This window comes from Palaemon carinicauda, unplaced genomic scaffold (assembly GCF_036898095.1).
Source record: "Palaemon carinicauda isolate YSFRI2023 unplaced genomic scaffold, ASM3689809v2 scaffold128, whole genome shotgun sequence".
NCBI lineage: Eukaryota > Metazoa > Arthropoda > Malacostraca > Decapoda > Palaemonidae > Palaemon > Palaemon carinicauda.
This window is the reverse complement of record NW_027168793.1, coordinates 106,307-125,000: the sequence shown is the minus strand read 5'-3', so window position 1 is coordinate 125,000 and position 18,694 is coordinate 106,307. Positions and strand designations below refer to the sequence as shown.

The 18,694-nt window shown below is 42.7% G+C and overlaps 1 protein-coding gene across 1 annotated transcript in view; it reads left to right on the top strand.

Annotated features, from left to right (window-relative positions):
* LOC137635464 (actin-related protein 8-like) overlaps nucleotides 1-18,435 on the top strand; it is a 140,353-nt gene extending 121,918 nt beyond the window's left edge. The window contains exons 7-9 of the mRNA XM_068367926.1: nucleotides 1-163; nucleotides 13,952-14,080; nucleotides 17,720-18,435. The exon at nucleotides 1-163 is cut by the window's left edge and continues 33 nt beyond it. Coding sequence (XP_068224027.1) covers nucleotides 1-163; nucleotides 13,952-14,080; nucleotides 17,720-17,892 — 465 coding nt within the window. The 3' untranslated portion in view covers nucleotides 17,893-18,435. The remainder of the gene's footprint in view (nucleotides 164-13,951; nucleotides 14,081-17,719) is intronic.
* The last annotated feature ends 259 nt before the right edge of the window (nucleotides 18,436-18,694 follow it).

Below are 18,694 nucleotides of genomic sequence, written 5' to 3'. Positions count from 1 at the left end.
GAAGCGGGAGGTGGAGATGGAGGTGATGGAGGAGAAGAAGATATTGTTGTAGATGATCAGCCAATGGTCCCTCCATCTACACGCACCGACTCTCTTGCATTTAATTCTGTGGAAAAACTATTTTCATTGGAACAAGCCATTCTTGCCAGCATAGATAGATGTCGTAAGTTTTGGTTATTCAATTTTCTACCATTCTGGAATTGTCTTTTTAAGGTAATTGAAACCAGAATCTCAAGTGTAATGCAATTGAGAAATATTAACCAGTATATTTGACATGCAATAGTTGTAGTTCCAAATTGCTCATATCATTTATAGACTTGCTATTCTTAGTAACCTTGCAAAGGAAATTGAGGAAAATAAGTTTAATGAAGAATACTGAGAGTGAATGCATTCCCTGTCCTTCACCACACCTTACTAAACACTTTTGAATTACACTGTAACAACTGATATACAATACATACTTTGCGGGAAGAGTATTAGGCACCAGGCGTACTGACTGTCCTAAGTATGTATAGTTATTAACAATCTCTAGAGGTTCGTCTATAACCCTTATTTATTGTCTCTTCATTTACATTGAATATCTTAATTATACTTATATAAATTTTCAGTCCTACATTTGTGTTTTTTCTACTCAAATCTTCAATCACCTTTTGCAATTTATCCCATGATTCACTTAACAGAACTATTAGTGTAAGACCCACTTTGAAAAAAGTAGCATATTTAGGGAGTAGGTTTGCACTTTAATTTGTTTACCTTAAGCCTATTTTTTCCCATTGAGGGTACTTATGGGCATAGGAAATAGCCGTTTGACACCCAAAGTAGATGTATTTAGTACTAAATTGACCAAAATGCTATGCTGCATGGTGTTGTATGTAACAACTGGTAATCACATACACTGTTTTTTATCTAGAACAAAAACTCAAAAATTATACCAAAAAATCACTTTTTTTCAGCTTTCATGAGACATATTTTACCCTAGTTCATGTACATCAATTACTCCATTTATGAAAGTAATATAACAAGAACTTCCCCAGTTAATATGCTTCAAAAGGATACCAAAAACCATGCATTGACAGCGCACTACATAGACAAGGACATGGTTAACTAACATTACCCACAAATTTTCTAGAAAATTCGATAAATGTGGATTGTGGCCCATGTGGCCGAAAAAGCACATGAAACATTGAAAGTGTACAATATGCATGAAAATCAACACAATGTCATGCAACGTCAACACTAGCAAGACCCTCAGCAGAATATGGCTGGAAAACCTTATCAACTGGTCTGGAACAAACACTGGAATTAATAGGTTTCTTGTTAACCCTGGATAGGTACGCTCCTCGGACACCCCTTTAAGGGTATACTCGGACGCGAGCGACCCCGACGCCAAAAAAAATTCTTGAAAAATCAGTTTTTGCAGTAACCTCCTTTTTTCTTTTGCCAAAAAAAACTTCAATGAATGCTTAAAACAACTGTAAAGATAAATACTACTCATCTGCAGAAAAACTATTTATTATAAATATTTTAAAAAATTAAGTAGAAAAAAAAGACCTTACATAAAAATTCATAAAAAAAAAAGTTTATACATATATACACAAATCCTTTTAGGAATTGATTCTTGAATGTTTAGGACACATCTTGATGTATTTTGGATGAAGTCAGACCCATGGAGGTGAAGATCTGAAATGAGAAAAAAAGGGTAACTTTTTTTGGCCAAAATAATTTGTCCAAATTTCATGAATTTTTTTGGGTACCCAAATGAAATAGGAAGTGGCTAATTTTTTTAGGGAATAAACATATGTTATCCTAAAATAGAAATATGTAAAAAAATCTTCATTATTTTGTAAATTACATTTATATCAGGGGCCATATCTAAAGGTAATTTTTTGAGTACTTAGAAATTTCGTAAAAAAAATACATATATTTAATATATAATATGATATTTATGCAGGTAAAAATATACCAAAATATCACAAATTCTATAGGGAACAAGAATATATATAGATAGGGCAACTTACGCTTCGGATATGTCCACAAAATGGCCGCCAACCACACTGACTCAGACTCCCTAATCTGCCACTTGAAATGTAGGAAGGGTATGTCAATTTCAAGGTGTTATTTACTAATCTAATTATTCTTGGATATGCATAAAAATTGTATGGTGGGTTGCTGGATAATTGTCGATGATTTTCGACTATAAAATTAAAATTCTGACCCAAAAAAAATTTTTTGAAGGGAAATAAAATCGAAAAAAAAAAATGTAAAACAATATAATATTTTAGCTAAAAAAATTTGATGATATTCAATCAAAAAAGAAGTAAACAAAATTTTCCGACAAATAAACATCTAGAGGAATCATTACTCTGTGATAGTTCCTTAGTACGTAGTAATTTTGAAAGAAATGGGAAAAAACGAAAAAGTGGCAATCGCAGGAAAATCAAACACATACCTATATATACGCCATATCTGGCTAAAAATAAAGATAGGCATGGGTAGCCAGATCATCTAGAAACACTTTCCAACACTATAAAAATACAAGTTTTGCGACACTACTTGCCAATTCCTTACGGTAACATGACTAAGCAAAAAAATGCAAAACAAATAAAAAGGGGCACTCGCGGAAAAATGGCCAACATTCTGATATACGGCATTTCAGAAAAAAAAAATTTCAGCCACGTACTAGGCAAACCATCAAGGCACATTTTCCGACAAATAAACATCTAAATGAATCATTACTCTGTGATAGTTCCTTAGTACGTAGTAATTTTGAAAGAAATGGGAAAAAACGAAAAAATGGCAATCACCGGAAAATCGAACACATACCTATATATACGCCATATCTGGCCAAAAAAAAGATAGGCATGGGTAGCCAGATCATCTAGAAACACTTTCCAACACTATAAAAATATAAGTTTTGCGACACTTCTTGCCAATTCCTTACGGTATCATGACTAAGTAAAAAAATGAAAAACAAATAAAAAGGGGCACTCGCGGAAAAATGGCCAACATTTTATTATACGCATTTCAGAAAAAAAAATTTCAGCCACGTACTAGGCAAACCATCAAGGCACATTTTCCGACAAATAAACATCTAAATGAATCATTACTCTGTGATAGTTCCTTAGTACGTAGTAATTTTGAAAGAAATGGGAAAAAACGAAAAAATGGCAATCACAGGAAAATCGAACACATACCTATATATACGCTATATCTGGCTAAAAAAAAAATAGGAATGGGTAGCCAGATCATCTAGAAACACTTTCCAACACTATAAAAATATATGTTTTGCGACACTACTTGCCAATTCCTTACGGTAACATGACTAAGCAAAATAATGCAAAACAAATAAAAAGGGGCACTCGCGGAAAAATGCCCAACCTTCTAATATACGGCATCTCCGATAAAAAAAAAGACATGCACGTGTTAGCCCAACCATCAAGGCACACTTTCTAACACATAAACATGAAAAAAAAAATCAATAATATACGGCAATTCCTTACTACGTAGTAAATTTATACAAATATTGAAAAAAAACAGAAATTGGCAACCGCAGTTAAATACCCAATATACCAATAACTACGTCGTATCTGACAAAAACAAAGTCACGCATGGGTAGCCAGATCATCTAGACACACTTTCCAACACTAAAAAAGCAAAGGTTTTACGACACTATTTGGCAATATCTTACGGAAAAATGACTTGGCAAAAAAATGAAAAAAAATGAAAAAGGGGCACTCGCGGTAAAAGGCCCAACATTCTAATATACGGCATCTCAGATAAAAAAAAAAGACATGCACGTGTTAGCCCAACCATCAAAGCACACTTTCTAACACATAAACATGAAAAAAAAATCAATAATATACGGCAATTCCTTACTACGTAGTAAATTTTTACAAATATTGAAAAAAACAGAAATTGGCAACCGCAGTTAAATACCCAATATACCAATAACTACGTCGTATCTGACAAAAACAAAGTCACGCATGGGTAGCCAGATCATCTAGACACACTTTCCAACACTAAAAAAGCAAAAGTTTTACGACACTATTTGGCAATATCTTACGGAAAAATGACTTGGCAAAAAATGAAAAAAAATGAAAAAGGGGCACTCGCGGTAAAATGGTCCTCGTGGTGATGAACGACATTTTAACTAAAAAAAAAATCATGCACATGGTAGCCAAACAATCCACCAAGACTTTCCACAACTGATAACCTATACAAGTTGCACCATTCTACGACAATTTCATAATACGTAATAATTTTGATAATTATGCAAATTACCTTAGAAGGGTAAACTCGGTCGTGCTCGACCCCGACGCGTCTCAGAAATCGGGGAAGGAGTACAGCTACAGCAATGCACATCTGGACACTACTAGAGCGTGTAGGCGAGACACCTACTGCAGGTCGATCACCCACAAATTCAGTCACGGGGGTGAGTCACGTGAGAAAAACCTCTTTTTTTTTTACGCTCGGGGTCGCGGACGACCCACCGTACCGTTCCAGGGTTAAAAACGTGTCATCTAGTGTTAACCTTTACTGGTAGCGCACTATAGCGAGACTTTGGTAGAGTATGAGCCACAGTCATAGCTTCTTTTTTCTTCAACTTGAAGCATTCAGACACCGTATGACCTGGTTTCTTACAATAATTACACATTACAGAACTGCTAATAGTTGATTTGCTATTCAAACTGCTGCTTTGAGATTTGACATGAGAATCAGAACTGCTGTAGACTTTTTATCTACAACATCTGTACTTGTGTGTCTATTACTGTCCCTATATTCTTTTGACCTATTAAACTTTTTATCATATAACCTTGAATCCCTGTGAGCTAGAACATAATCATCAGCACATACGGCTGTTTCACGATGGGTGGATAACTTTTTCTCATTCAAATAAACCTTAATTTGTTCCAACACGGAGTACTTACCTCGAACTACTTTCTTAGGAGTATCTGGGATCTCCTCCCAACCGACCAGAGTTTTGTGTAGTTTACCCTAGTCCCGTTTTCTATGAGGGGTAACCTCAGGCGGAGTGATACACGCCCTGAGGCTAACCCCAGGTCAGAGAGCATGCTTGCTCAGGTCTCAATCTCCAGTAAGTTCTCTGGTCGCGTTGCGATAACATCTCGACGCTCTCTCCTTACCCAGTGCGACCCTTTGTGTCCCTGACCCCCCTTTTGTGTCTTACGCGGTCCCCACGTGGACCCATTGTGTTCATTCTATACCCTTTCCTTATCCTCTGTGTTCGTCGTGTAGGGGCAGCTTATGTTCTCCTACAGACACGTGTCCGGAGTGTGAGTCCTGGAACGAGGTGCAGTGAGTGCGCTTCGGCACCAAGAAGAAGAAGGCGTCCAAGAAGTCACATAGGAAGACGAGCCTCTCCTCTCCGCTTACTTCTCCCGATGCCTCGTCGAATGGAACTTCTCAGCCACCTTCCTCTACCCAGAGTAGGGGACGAAGTAAGTCAGTTGTGGGGAAGAGGGTCATTGCTCTTCCCCAGGAGTCTGAGTAGGTGCGGTATAGCACCAAGAAGAAGTAGGCTACAAAGAGGTCGCTTAAGAAGCCTAGCGTCCCTTCTTCCCTTGCTTCGCCGGGCGTCTCGTCTGACAGAGCTTCCCTACCACCCTCCCCTACCCAGAGTAGGGGACGAGGTAAGTCCGTTGCGGGGAAGACGCCCGCGGCCCTTCTCCAAGAGTCTGATCTTGAGGATAGTGGGGTTGTGGCATCGTTCCAGACGAGTGAGGGGCCTGAGGGAGGGGCGGGAGTGTGTATGGGAGACGTAGTCTTGGTGCAAGTAGGCCATGTCTCCTCTGATGACCCCATGTGGGGGAAAAATGTCCCTAATTCTTCTCCAGCCTCTTTGGCGTGTTTTTCAGTCACTTCTGCAGCCGAGGACGTCGCCGAGAAGGAGCCTTCTCCGCCGTCGGACCCCATTGCGTGGGTTCCCCCCCCAAGACGAGGCGCTGAGGAAGCTCAAGAGACGAAGGGAGAAGTCCCGCAAGAAGTTGTCGCATTCTCGCTCCCCCTCGAGGTCGCGCCACGAGAGTCGGCGCTCAAGATCCCCCAAGAGTAGTGAGTAGGTGGTGGTTCACCTCGACAGGCTGCTGGAGCTAGCTGCGGCGCCGGGCCCTTCAAGTTGGCGTCCGAGGACGAGCTCCCCGGATAGATACTCCTCTGGCAGCAGCGGCACCCGACGGAGGGACTCATCATGGCAGGTTCCAGTTGACAGGAGTAAGTCCGCGAAGGTTGCGGCTCCATCCGCCCAGCGGAGAGAGTTGCCCCTTCGGTCTGGCAGCCGAGTCCTGACCTCCAAAGGCCACCTAGCTCGTCACGAGCGCAGCCCTCTGCTTTCCTCAACGGGCAGGCCCGCAGATACGAGAACCTCCGGAAGAGTTGTTGGACCCAGGACGGAGGCCTCCGTTTCGATGGCGGTGCCCGTCCTTCGATGTGAACCCCGGCGACCCTACAGCAGGCTCTGGCAGACCGGCATAAGTCCGCGAGGGTTCCGACTCCTTCCGCCCAGCGGAGAGTTGCCCCTTCGGTCTGGCAGCCGTGTCCCAGCCTCCAAGACTTCGACAGCCAGGTCTCGGTCGACAGGCATAAGCCCGCGAAGGTTCCCACTCCTCCCGCCCAGTGGAGAGAGTCGCCCCTTCGGACTGGCAGCCTTGAACCGGCCTCCGGTTCTTCGATGGCCCGCCCTGAACGAAGGAACCAACCAGCCAGCTCGGGGAAGCCCGCAGCTCCATGGATCTCTGCAGGAGCTCCATCCTTCCAGCAGAGGTAGCCGCTGGCTCGACCCAGCAGCATGGCATCTATACCCAGTACCACGACAGCTCCATTCAGGCTTCGTGGTCAACCGCTGGTATACCAGGGTGCTGACACCCCACGGATTCCCCGGGAGGGGGTAGACCCATGACGGCTACCTCCGTCCCAGTGGCTTCATCCGTAATGGAGATAGCCGCTCCATCGTCCCAGCCAGCCCCATCCAAGCTTTGGAGGTGGCTGCTGACGCACCCATGATGGCTACCTCCGTCCCGGCGACTCCATCCGTGATGGAGCCAGCCTTGCCATCGTCCCGGCCAGCCCCATCCAAGCATCGGAGGCGGCCGCTGACATGGCAGGGTACTTAAACCCCACGGATTTCCCCGGGAGGGGGCAGACCCATGACGGCTACCTCCGTCCCAGTGGCTTCATCCGTGATGGAGATAGCCGCTCCATTGTCCCGGCCAGCCCCATCCAAGCATTGGAGGTGGCCGCTGACACACCCATGAGGGCTACCTCCGTCCCGGCGGCTCCATCCGTGATGGGGCCAGCCGTGCCATCGTCCCGGCCAGCCCCATCCAAGCATCGGAGGCGGCCGCTGACATGGCAGGGTACTTAAACCCCACGGATTTCCCCGGGAGGGGGTAGACCCATGACGGCTACCTCCGTCCCAGTGGGTTCATCCGTGATGGAGATAGCCGCTCCATCGTCCCGGCCTGCCCCACCCAAGCATTGGAAGTAGCCGCTGACACACCCATGAGGGCTACCTCCGTCCCGGGGGCTCCATCCGTGATGGAGCCAGCCGTGCCATCGTCCCGGCCAGCCCCATCCAAGCATCGGAGGCGGCCGCTGACATGGCAGGGTACTTAAACCCCACGGTTTTCCCCGGGAGGGGGTAGACCCATGATGGCTACCCCCGTTCCTGACGGCTCCATCCGTGACGAAGGCAAAGTGGTTTTCCCCCTAGCGAGTCGAACAGGGCTATTGCCTCTCCAGTGCCTGCCTCAGTGGCCGCTGGAGAAAGACCCCCTCACCTTTGCCCAGTGCCTCTTCGGCTCCGTCCGCCCGTCGGATGTAGAAGTTGGCACACGTAATCTTTCCCTTGCCTTGCTTCCCGTAGGGGAGCTTCGACTCCTCAGTTAACCTTCAGACCCTCCTACTCGGGCTCCAGGAGAGGGCGTTCAGGCCGCTGCTCTCGAAGGAGTTAGGAGGGGAGGCCCCCTACTCCTGCCGGCGCCTCAGGTGGGGGGATGCCTTAAACGATCTTGGCAAGCATGGCGGGACCACGGAGCGGATCCGTGGACCGTAGCAGTACTAAAGGAGGGGTACAGGCTGCCCTTCCTAGCGGACCCCCACATATTATTCCAGATCAACAGGCGGAGTGGTTGGCACCCAAGGACCCCTTGAGAGTAGCAGTATTGCAGGAAGAAGGCTCGGCAATGCTGGTGAAAGGGGCAGTAGAACCAGTCGAGAAACAGAGTCCAGGGTTCTACAACAGGCTCTTCCTGGTGGAGAAGGCGACAGGGTTCTGGAGACCGGTCATAGACCTTTCACACCTCAACAATTCGAGTGCAACACCGACTTCAAGATGGACACTCCGAAGCCGGTCCTAGCGACCTTGAAAGAGGAGGACTTCATGAGGTCCATAGGCCTCAAAGACGTCTACTTCAAGGTCCCTGTTCATCCCTCCAACAGGAGGTTCCTAAGGGTAAAATGGAGTACCAAAACGTTGCAGTTCAAAACCCTATGCTTCGGACTGTCGATAGCCCTCAGGGCTTCACGAAGGTCTTCGCAACAGTTTCAGGCTGGGCGCACGAACAGGACGTCCGCCAGATTCGGTACCTAGATGACTGGTTGTTGCTTTCAGTCACAGAGGAAGTACTGAGGGAGCAAGGCGAGAAGCTCCTGCAGTTCTGCAATGTCTTGAGTATCATCATCAACCTGGAGAAGTCCCGGCTGATTTCCTCCACCAGGATGACCTACCTAGGGTTGGTTCTAGACTCCTGGATGGCGAGGGCCTTCCCCTCCGCAGAGAAACTGGGCACCCTGAAACAGATACTCTGGCCCTTCCTGTCGGGCCAGCCCAGGAGAGCCAAGGACTGGCAAAGACTGATAGGACTCCCCGCACAAGATAGTCCTGGTGTCCCCGGAGACGAAGAAAGTCCTGGGGTGGTGGCAATCGGAACGAACACCCTCAAGGGAATGGCCTTTGCTACCGACCCTCCGGAGATGCTCCTGTTCACGGACGTATCCAAGGAGAGCTGGGGTGCCCATCTTCTCGACAAAACGGCAAAAGGTAAATGGGAAGTCGAGGAGACGAACCTGCGCATATACGTGCTGGAGATGAGGACCGTACAAAGAGCGTGCCTAGAGTTCGTCCATCTACCCTGGGGAAGCTCCGTGGCTCCGGGGTGCGACAACGCCACGGTGGTGGCCTATGTGAAAGAGCAAGGAGGACTGAAGTCGAAGGAACGGTGCAGTCTCACGATGGAGTTCCTAGAATGGGCTGAAGTGGAACAAATCAATTTTTAAGCCAGGTTCTCTCCGGGGAAGAGGAACGTCCTGGCCTACGGCCTCAACAGGATGGGTCAAGTGGTAGGGCCCGAGTGGTCCCTACACCCAGAAGTGGTCAAAACCCTCTCCCTGAAGTGGGGCTCGCCGGTGATAGACCTCTTCGCCACGAGACTAAACGCACAGCTCCCCGTGATTTGTTTTACTGTGCCAGATCCAGCAGCAGCGTTCGAGGACGCCTTCCAATCAGACGGACGGCCAACCTGTGGGTGACTTTGGTAGCACCCTGGTGGCCAGAGAGAGAGTGGTTCGCGGATCTAAAGAAACTAGCACGCCTTACACCTGGGCCACTTCCAGGCAGACCAGACCTTCTCCGGCAGCCTCACTTCCAGAGGTTCAACGAAAACCCCTGGTCCCTCCTTCACGCGTGGAGGTTATCGAGCGTCTCCTGAAAAAGGAAGGATTTCTGTCGAGGACGGCATCAAGGATGTCAGGGTACCTGAGGCGTTCGTCAGTCGAGGTGTACCAGGCGTAGTGGGCTACCTTTCCTAAGGGGTGCTCCTCGAAGAACATCAGGCCGTTAGGGGCCTCCATTCACGAGATAGCAGACTTCCTGGTCTATCTCAGGGATGAAGTGGGCATGTCCATCCCAAGTCTTCCTCCTGAAGGACATAGACCTGGGTGCCTCTAGGTAGATCTCGACGCTCTTCAAGAGCTTCGAGCAGTCGTTTTCCCCCCAAGCCATTAGAGTGCCCCAGGGGGATGTGGCTAGGGTACTTGAAGATGCTTTTGGAACCTCCCTTCGAGCCTCTAAAAGACATTCTAGACAAGGAGCTCACCCTCAAGGCAGTCTTTCATTTAGCTCTGGCATCAGCAAAGAGTAGGTGAGATTCTTGGCCTGTCGTACGAGATCTCACACTCGAAGGGCTGGCGAGAAACTACTTTCAGATGCTTACCCTCCTTCGTAGCCAAGACTCAGAATCCAGCTGTTTGGAACCCCAAAGTGGAAGGGTTCTCAGTGGCAGCTATCCCTCACTCGGACAACCCGAGGGACTTGCAGTATGGCAGTATTTTGAGAGGACAGCTAGACTTCATCCCGAGATCAAGTGTCTGTTCATTTTCCTCGGGACTGTGAAGAAGCCAGTCTCCAAGAACACTTTCTCCTTCTGGATAAGGCAAGTGATCGTCAGGCCCTACAGTAGTGCAGGGGCCCCCTTTCCAGGAAAGCCCAGACCCCATGGCATTAGGGGTCTAAATACTTCTTTGGTGTTTGAGAAAAACATAGCAGTGGGCCAAATCCTGAGGGCAGGTACTTGGTCTAACCAGTTGACCTTTACGGCTCACTGCTTGAAGGACTACTCGAGAAAGTCCCTGGGCGGGTTCTCGCTCAGTCCCGTCATTTCCGTGCTCCAAACGGTTTAAAGGTGTAGCCCCAGTGGTAACTGCGGGTAGTAAGTCCAAGAGACACAGGTTCCTTCCTGAGCCCCCTTGTTCTTCCTTCCCCTATTCCCTTACCGGAAATGACTCGGGTAGCCCCCTGAAACTGTCATGGGATACACTATCATTGGAAGGACATGTCTCCTAGGATTCTTGCAGAAGTGAGTTACTTAGACACTAAGATGGTTTTTTGCGTAGTTTTCCCTATTTTCTCGTGTTTTCTTTGAGGTCAGCAGAACCTAGTCTCCTACCTAGGTTTACCTTCTATTCTCGTCACGGTCTCTAGGTCCTGAAGGACACTCCCACCTCCTAAGGTATAAGTCTCCTAAGAAAGTAGTTCGAGGTAAGTACTCCGTGTTGGAACAAATCACAAATTTTAAGTAATTTGTATTTTTCTTAACAGTACTTACCTCGAACTACTTTCGGGTAATGGCCCGCCCATCCTACCCCGAGTGCCTTGGTGGACTTCATAGATACCTAAGCTATCAAGAACTTACTGGAGATCGAGACCTGAGCAAGCATGCTCTCTGACCTGGGGTTAGCCTCAGGGCGTGTATCACTCCACCTGAGGTTACCCCTCATAGAAAACGGGACTAGGGTAAACTACACAAAACTCTGGTCGGTTGGGAGGAGATCCCAGATACTCCTAAGAAAGTAGTTCGAGGTAAGTACTGTTAGGAAAAATACAAATTACTTAAAATTTGTGATATTCTCACTAAATTTTTAAACTGCTCAGATAAAACAATTTCCCTTAATCCTTTAAAATCATCCTGACATTTTGCTTCCTTATACCATTTATCAAACCAATCTGGTTGTTCCCTACTAAATTCTATATCAGTTTGCTTGTTTTGTTTTGTCCAACTCCTAAACTTCATTCTATAAGCCTCTGGGGTTAGTTCATATGCCTGCAAAATAGTATTTTTTAAGAATTCATAATCATCAACTCTATCCTCAGGAATGGAAGCACAGACTTTATATTCCCTGCCACATAAAAGTCCTGACAACTTTACACCCAATTTTTGGTTGGCTTCTTACATTTTTTAGCATTTCTTTCAAAACATACAAAATATTCGTCTAAAATCTTTTCAATAAAAGGAGGTACAACTCTATCTTCGTTGAAATGTCTGACCTAGATTTATCGGCATCATTAGAATTAGCCTGTTTAATTTTTTCAAGTTCTAACTCTTTTTGCATATTAGTCTCATGAAGCTTTATTTGAACTTCCCTATCCTTAGTTCTGCTCATCTTGTAAATTGATCACTTTGAAACTCAGCTTCCCTTCTCTCGTGCTCAGACTAAGCTTCCAACTCTTTCTCTCTTAAATGAACTTCTTAAGTCTTTCTGTTCATAAAGCTGATGGACCGAAAACCCCTAAATCCAATGCATCTTGAGGTAACACCTCATCTTCAGCCAAAAGTTCAACTAACAAATATTTCAACATCATCATTTTTCTGCAAGTTTTCAACATTATGCTCAAGTTATTTGACTAAATTTACTAAGCTGGATTTCTTTTAGTCATATAACTTTTCAATTTATGAATCATCACAAAATTTGTCAAAAAAAAAAGAAAAAAAAAACTCAGATGTGTTAAACTCTGACATGTCTGCTGGCTATTTTGTACAAGTGACAAAAGTTTAATTAATGAGCAATCTCTTAATTTCAAAAAGGATAACAATTCAAATCCTGGACAGGCCACCAATTCTGTTACGATCAGCTATTACACAACGTAGATTGTGTAAAATGTCCTTCAATGTTTTGTACCCTTATTATTTTTTAAGCATAAAAATAGAAAAACCGTAGTAGCAATCATAGCAATAACAGTATTTAAGAATAAAGGTGATATTTACACTATTTAGGGATCATAGTTCCTAAATATTTAAATGATTCCACCTCATTAATCCTTTCTCCTTCCAATGATATTTCATCTTCCTTTGCATATTCCGTTCTCCTCCTCATCTGTCTTTCTTCTATTTATCGCAAGCTCAACTTCATGTGGTATTTCATTCATTCTAGTAAGCAAGCTTTGCAAGTCCTGTGGCATTTTGCTGATAAGGACAGCATCCCCAGTATACTCTAGGTTTGCTAATTTACTGTTACCAATCCAGTCCAATCCTTCTCTGTCATCCCAACTGTTCCATGGATTACAAAGTCCATAAAGAGGATAAACAACATAGGTGATAGCATATTCCCTTGGAGAACCTTATTGTTCACTGGAAATTCATTTGCTAGGACTTCATTGACATTAACTTTGCACTTGCCATGCTCATGAACAGACATAATCAAATTTACATATTCAAGAGGAACTCCATAATAACGCAAGACTCTCGGCAAAATTGGCTGGTGCACACTATCAAAGACTTTCATAGTCCACAAATGCCATCAAGAGTGGATTTCTATTTTCTACACATTGCTGTTCTATACTGTAATTGTTCAGTGGTTACTTTCCTCTTGGTTAGGGTAGAACAGAGACTTTAGCTATGGTAAGCCGCTCTTCTAGGATAATGAAACTCCAAAATTAAACTATTGTTATCTAATTTTGGGTAGTATCATAACCTCTGTACCATGGTCTTCCACTGTCTTGGATTAGAGTTCTCTTGCTTGAGGGTGCACTCAGGCACACTGTTCTATCTGTTTCCTTATTTCCTTTCCTCAGTGAGCTATTTTATTTTCCCTGTTGAAGCCCTTGGGCTTATAGCATCCTGCTTATCCAACCAGAATTGTAGCTAATCTAGTAATAATAATAATAATAATAATAATAATAATAATAATAATAATAATAATAATAATAGTAATAATGGTAATAGTTGATTATTCTTTTCTCTTTTCTTTCCAAACTTTGCTACTTTCCCTATTAGAGACTTAGATTCTGTAGCATTCTGCTTTTCTAACTTTGATTGCAGATAGGCTTGTAATAATAACAATAGGGATAGTGGCAATTTTAAAAAATCATTCCTTTGAATACACATTTGGTTGTTTATTGCCTGATGGGGTAGCATGTATGGCAAAGTTATTATTTTGCAAGATTACCTGAATTCATTCACAATGTGTGGTATTTAACTGAACTATTTTCATGGTTGTTTTTCTACAGTACTTATTCAGACAATATTTAGAAAAATGTACTTGTAATTTAAGATAAAACTGATGAATGCTATTATATATTGTACTCTTGATTTTATAGTTAGGTATTGTGTATGTCATGAATAGAAATTTTCTATATTTTCTTTTCTTTTTTTATATTTAGCGACTGATGAAATGAAGCGTAAAATGTACAGCAGCATTCTTATTGTTGGCGGTGGAGCAAAATTCAAAAGTTTAGGAAAATGGCTACAGAATAGGTTGGCACTTCAGATTCCTGTCGCGTACAGACCAGGTAAGAAATTCAGTGATTTCATCACAGCTTTTCTGTAATGTGAAATTATATCAATATTAGCAAATTAAAGTACCGGTAATGAGTTTTGAGTCTTTTAGATGTCGTTCAGAATCCAGTGGTTCATAATGACATACATTCGTTTCTAGGTATTCTAGGACATATCGTTATGAACCATTAGGACAACCAAGAAATAATTTATCAAGATAGTAATATACTGTAGGTCTTTGATGTAATGAATGAATAAGGGATTGTTGGCTACCTATCAATGCATATGGAAAATATCTCACATTTCTTCAATTATTGAATATATAAAACTGGAAATAACATTCCTCGAAAGTGAAATCAACTCTACTGCTACGGCTAAGGCCACACTACAATGGAAGCTCACGCCAAATAGCTCAGAATTCCAAATGAATTCCCATAGCATAGTAAAATTGAGGGAAAGAAAAAGATTCATACCAATAGAACACTTTTTCCCCAAAATCAATCAATCAGGCAACCTGAGGTGGCAAAATCAGATACCATTCGACCTAAGGCGGCAACAGCTATGCCTAAGGAGGCAGCTGTGTATTGCCGACCTGGGACCATGGACTAACCTTTCATTACCCGTCAGGTACGTCGACGCAGCGCGGTAAATAGGCATTGCTAAGTCAGCAATTGGTAGACAATCCCATAGGAAACTAGTCAGAGGGTAAAAGGAAATGGGTAGACCAGATAAAAATGGTTAACTGGTAAATCTGACTGCCACTTGCCTAGTTGTTAACATTAGATTTATAAATAATGAGGTTCTGCCCATTAAAATTAATGAGAGCCGTCTGAAATGGCCAGAATACAAAGAATTTGCGAATCCAATGAAATTCCTGGCAACTAGGAGGTATCCACTCGATCAGTTTAGAGGATAATGTCCCTCGAATATGATTGGAAGAGATATTATATAACGACAGCTTATTTATAAGCTATCGTCTAATATACGCTGGGTAAGGTTAAGAGACTGTTCATAATACTTTAAATATTTCAGCAATACTAATAAAATTCCCAAATAGAGATAGAGGAGGGAAGGAAATCTCTTGTGGAAGACATTAAAGGGTGTAGACACCACCTACAAGTCCAAGGCGGCATGGGGAAAGCTCTCCCCTACTAAAAGAGGAGGAGATCCCCAGCCTACTCACATCTAGGGCTAAAGACGCTCAATTCGTCAAGTCTGAAAAATATGCCAATGTGGTACCCCTCAAGCCAGGGAAATTCCGACCGGACAAAGGAGCCGAGGCTCCACATCGAGAGAGACATAGCCTAAGAGGAGGAAGCTGTCTACCAGAAACAAGGCGACTGCTAAGGCGGCAAGAAAAAAAGGTTCCTTTTAAGGATCTAGTTCCTTTACCTATGTAGGAGTAGGCTGACAGATACATAGCAATCAAGGGATCCTCAAATGCCAGGGAAAGGCAGACTAGGCAAAGGACCTGTAGTTCCACAGCCAGGAAGAAACCGCAGCCTAACCAGGAAGGAGAAGGAGCAGCCGGCTACCAAGAAGCGACCGCTGAGTTGGCAGAGAGAACTAATACATCGCTAGGAACCTGAGTACCACGGCAAGGGGGACTAAGTCTAACATGGAGGGGGAAAGGGAAGGGAACCTTATAAAATGGTTAGGCGGAACCATCTGCCACTTAGCCAAAGACTAAGGATAATAGCCTAGAAGAAGGGTAAGGCAGCAGGAAAGGAAGATCTACCTGTCGATATTAAGACAGAGTTAGTTTTGGTGTAAGGGATCAACAGAGTCTAGGCAAAGGGAACAAGTTCCCTCAACCAATGCCGCCTTTCCAAAAACAGAGACAGAGGGGTGTGCCAACCATCACGAGAACCATACAGTTATGTGGCAAGAAGGGGAGTGTGGGGACAGAAAAATTAGCTACCCTAGGCCATAGACTATGGGTAAATAGTTAGCCTAGGCCATAGACCAGGTAAGACGAGCATGCAATAAACCAAATGTCTAGCCAAGAATAATACCACAATTGTAAAAGTATGTATATGCAACACACTAAGGCTAGCTAAGAAATTCTTATAAAGCACAGGAATTAAAAAATATGAGCTGCTGGCTTCGACCATGCGGCGTGGGCGAGGCAAAAAACAGATGCATTGTGCAAAAAACAAGGGGGGAGATGCGAAATTCTCCACCAAAAAAGGGTATTGTACTCAACCATTGCAGATGAAGCAGAAGCATCCATAATCCCAAAATCACACAAAAACTAGACAAAACAAGCAATCAATATGGCACTGCAAGAAGGAATGGAGAACCAGCAAACCTGTTTACAGTAACACACTGGTATTGGAGTTGTAACTGCTCTCACATGTATCCAATTCTATCTCGTATCCTTCGAGACAAAGTTAACTCTATTCGGGTGAAGGAAAGTCGTGGTTGTTTTAAACACGTCCCTGTTACATACACGATATCATTCGGGATATTTGCTCCCTGTGATACATCTACAGGTAAAATTCTCTGGTATATCACTCACAAGAAATATCCCAAGTAGAAAGCTGCCTAGAGGAACTTCCATCTGGACAACATGGCTCCAGCCCAAAAAAACAGTAGATGAATCATAATATCCTTTGATTTTTTAAATACAAATTTTAAAGAAATATTCTCCTTCACTACAAGCATTCCAAATTAATAAGGAAATATTTATAAAGATTTTGAATATTAAAGAATTCTTATATCAGCTCAGTTACCATACAGTAATTGAACATAGCACCAATAATAGTAAATTACTTTCTAAAAGTAAGTTTTTTATTTAGTATAGTAAGATTATTTTATGGACAGTCTTCCATTTAGACCCCTATCTATGCTTTTTAAGTTTGAAAAAGAATTATATTCATCGCAACAGTTTACATTCATATCAAAAGGATACTCATTCATACAGAATATAGAAAATCCTAATATCCCTCCCTGATTCCTTATAACAGAGAAAAAGAGCAGTTTTCCATGTACTGTATAGTATAAAAAACGGATTTTGACGTAGGAAAAATCTATTTTTGGGTGAGATAGCCATGTCGTCCTGATGGAAGGTCCGTTCAGCTGCTTCCTATTGTATAATATTTCTGCGATTGATATAATAAGAGAATTACCGTCAGTTATCACGGGGTTCTAACTCCCGGAACGACTATCCGACGATATCGTGTATAATCAGGGACGTATCCGAAGATAACCATGGATATCTGCACCCCCAATAGACTTTACCCAGTCTATTCCACTAAGGGGAAGGATAAGTGAGGAGCCGTTACATATCCTCTCACCTTACGGTGCCCTCGTATGTCTCTGGCGCCTCATTCCTTTGTCGCAGCTTCGATCTACTGTTGTGTTGTTTTGTTGTGCACTCTTTATCAGCTTTTTTTTTTTAAAATAATGATTTATTGTTAATTTGTTCACATCATTTATGTATTTCCTTATTTCCTTTCCTCACTGAGGTATTTTTCCCTATTGGAGCCCTTGGGCTTATAGCATCTTGCCTTTCCAACTAGTGTTGGAGCTTGGCTAGTAATAATAATAATAATAATGACTGTTTTCTTCTATAATGTCAGTGGAAATTAGCATGAACCCATTTTCATTACTTTGCATAACTAACATATGGTTAACTTCATATTTTCCAGAACAAATTGAGATTATCACTCGTGCTAAGGATATGGATCCAAGTATGACGGCGTGGAAAGGCGCTGCTCTCATGACTTGCTTAGAGGGGAGCAGTGAATTGTGGATACAACAAGCAGAATGGGAGAAATATGGAGTTAAAGTTTTAAGAGAGAAATGTCCTTTTATATGGTAACTTCTTACATTCTCCGTCATGTCAACAGATGCTATATCATTTGCATCCTCATACATTTTATTTTCATAGAATATTAGCATTAGTGATTATCATGTAAAGTATCCTAAGTGTTTCGTTTATGTGCTAGGAAAAAAATCAAATTTTTGAGTTACTTTTATTAGAACAAGAGTAATAAGGAAAGTATTTTTATAAAGAAATTCAATTCCCAAAAGTTTTTGTACAGTGGTTCAAATACATTCAAACTACTGTATTTTCTTTTAAAGATGAACAAATTATTTACCTCTAAACAGTAATGGTAAGTTTGGTTCCCAGGTCATGATATTTAAGAGATATTACTTTCGAAAAGATAAAACAACATACAGTACAGTGTATGGAATTCATTTTGAGTCTGGTTTCAGTCGAAGGTGTTATTGTTTGCTGATTCATTAACAGACTCTTGTGAATGTCATGAAATTTTGGTAACCACAGTCATGTGATACATTTTTAAATTTAGATATCATGTTCTGTATATGTCATTGTTTAATATAAGTCTTAAAATTACTTTTTGTTGCATTTTATTAATCCTTCTATCATTATAATATTTTTTTATGCACATATAGATTAATTTAACAACTTTGGCATAGAGTAGTAACGTCTAAGAAATATACCCTAACCTAGTTTACTAACTTGTTATAATTTGATACAAGTGATGCCAAAAATTTTTTAAAAAATTAGATTAGAAAACTAATACATACATACATACATATACCAAGGCACTTCCCCCAATTTTGGGTGTAGCCGACATCAAACAAATGAAACAAAA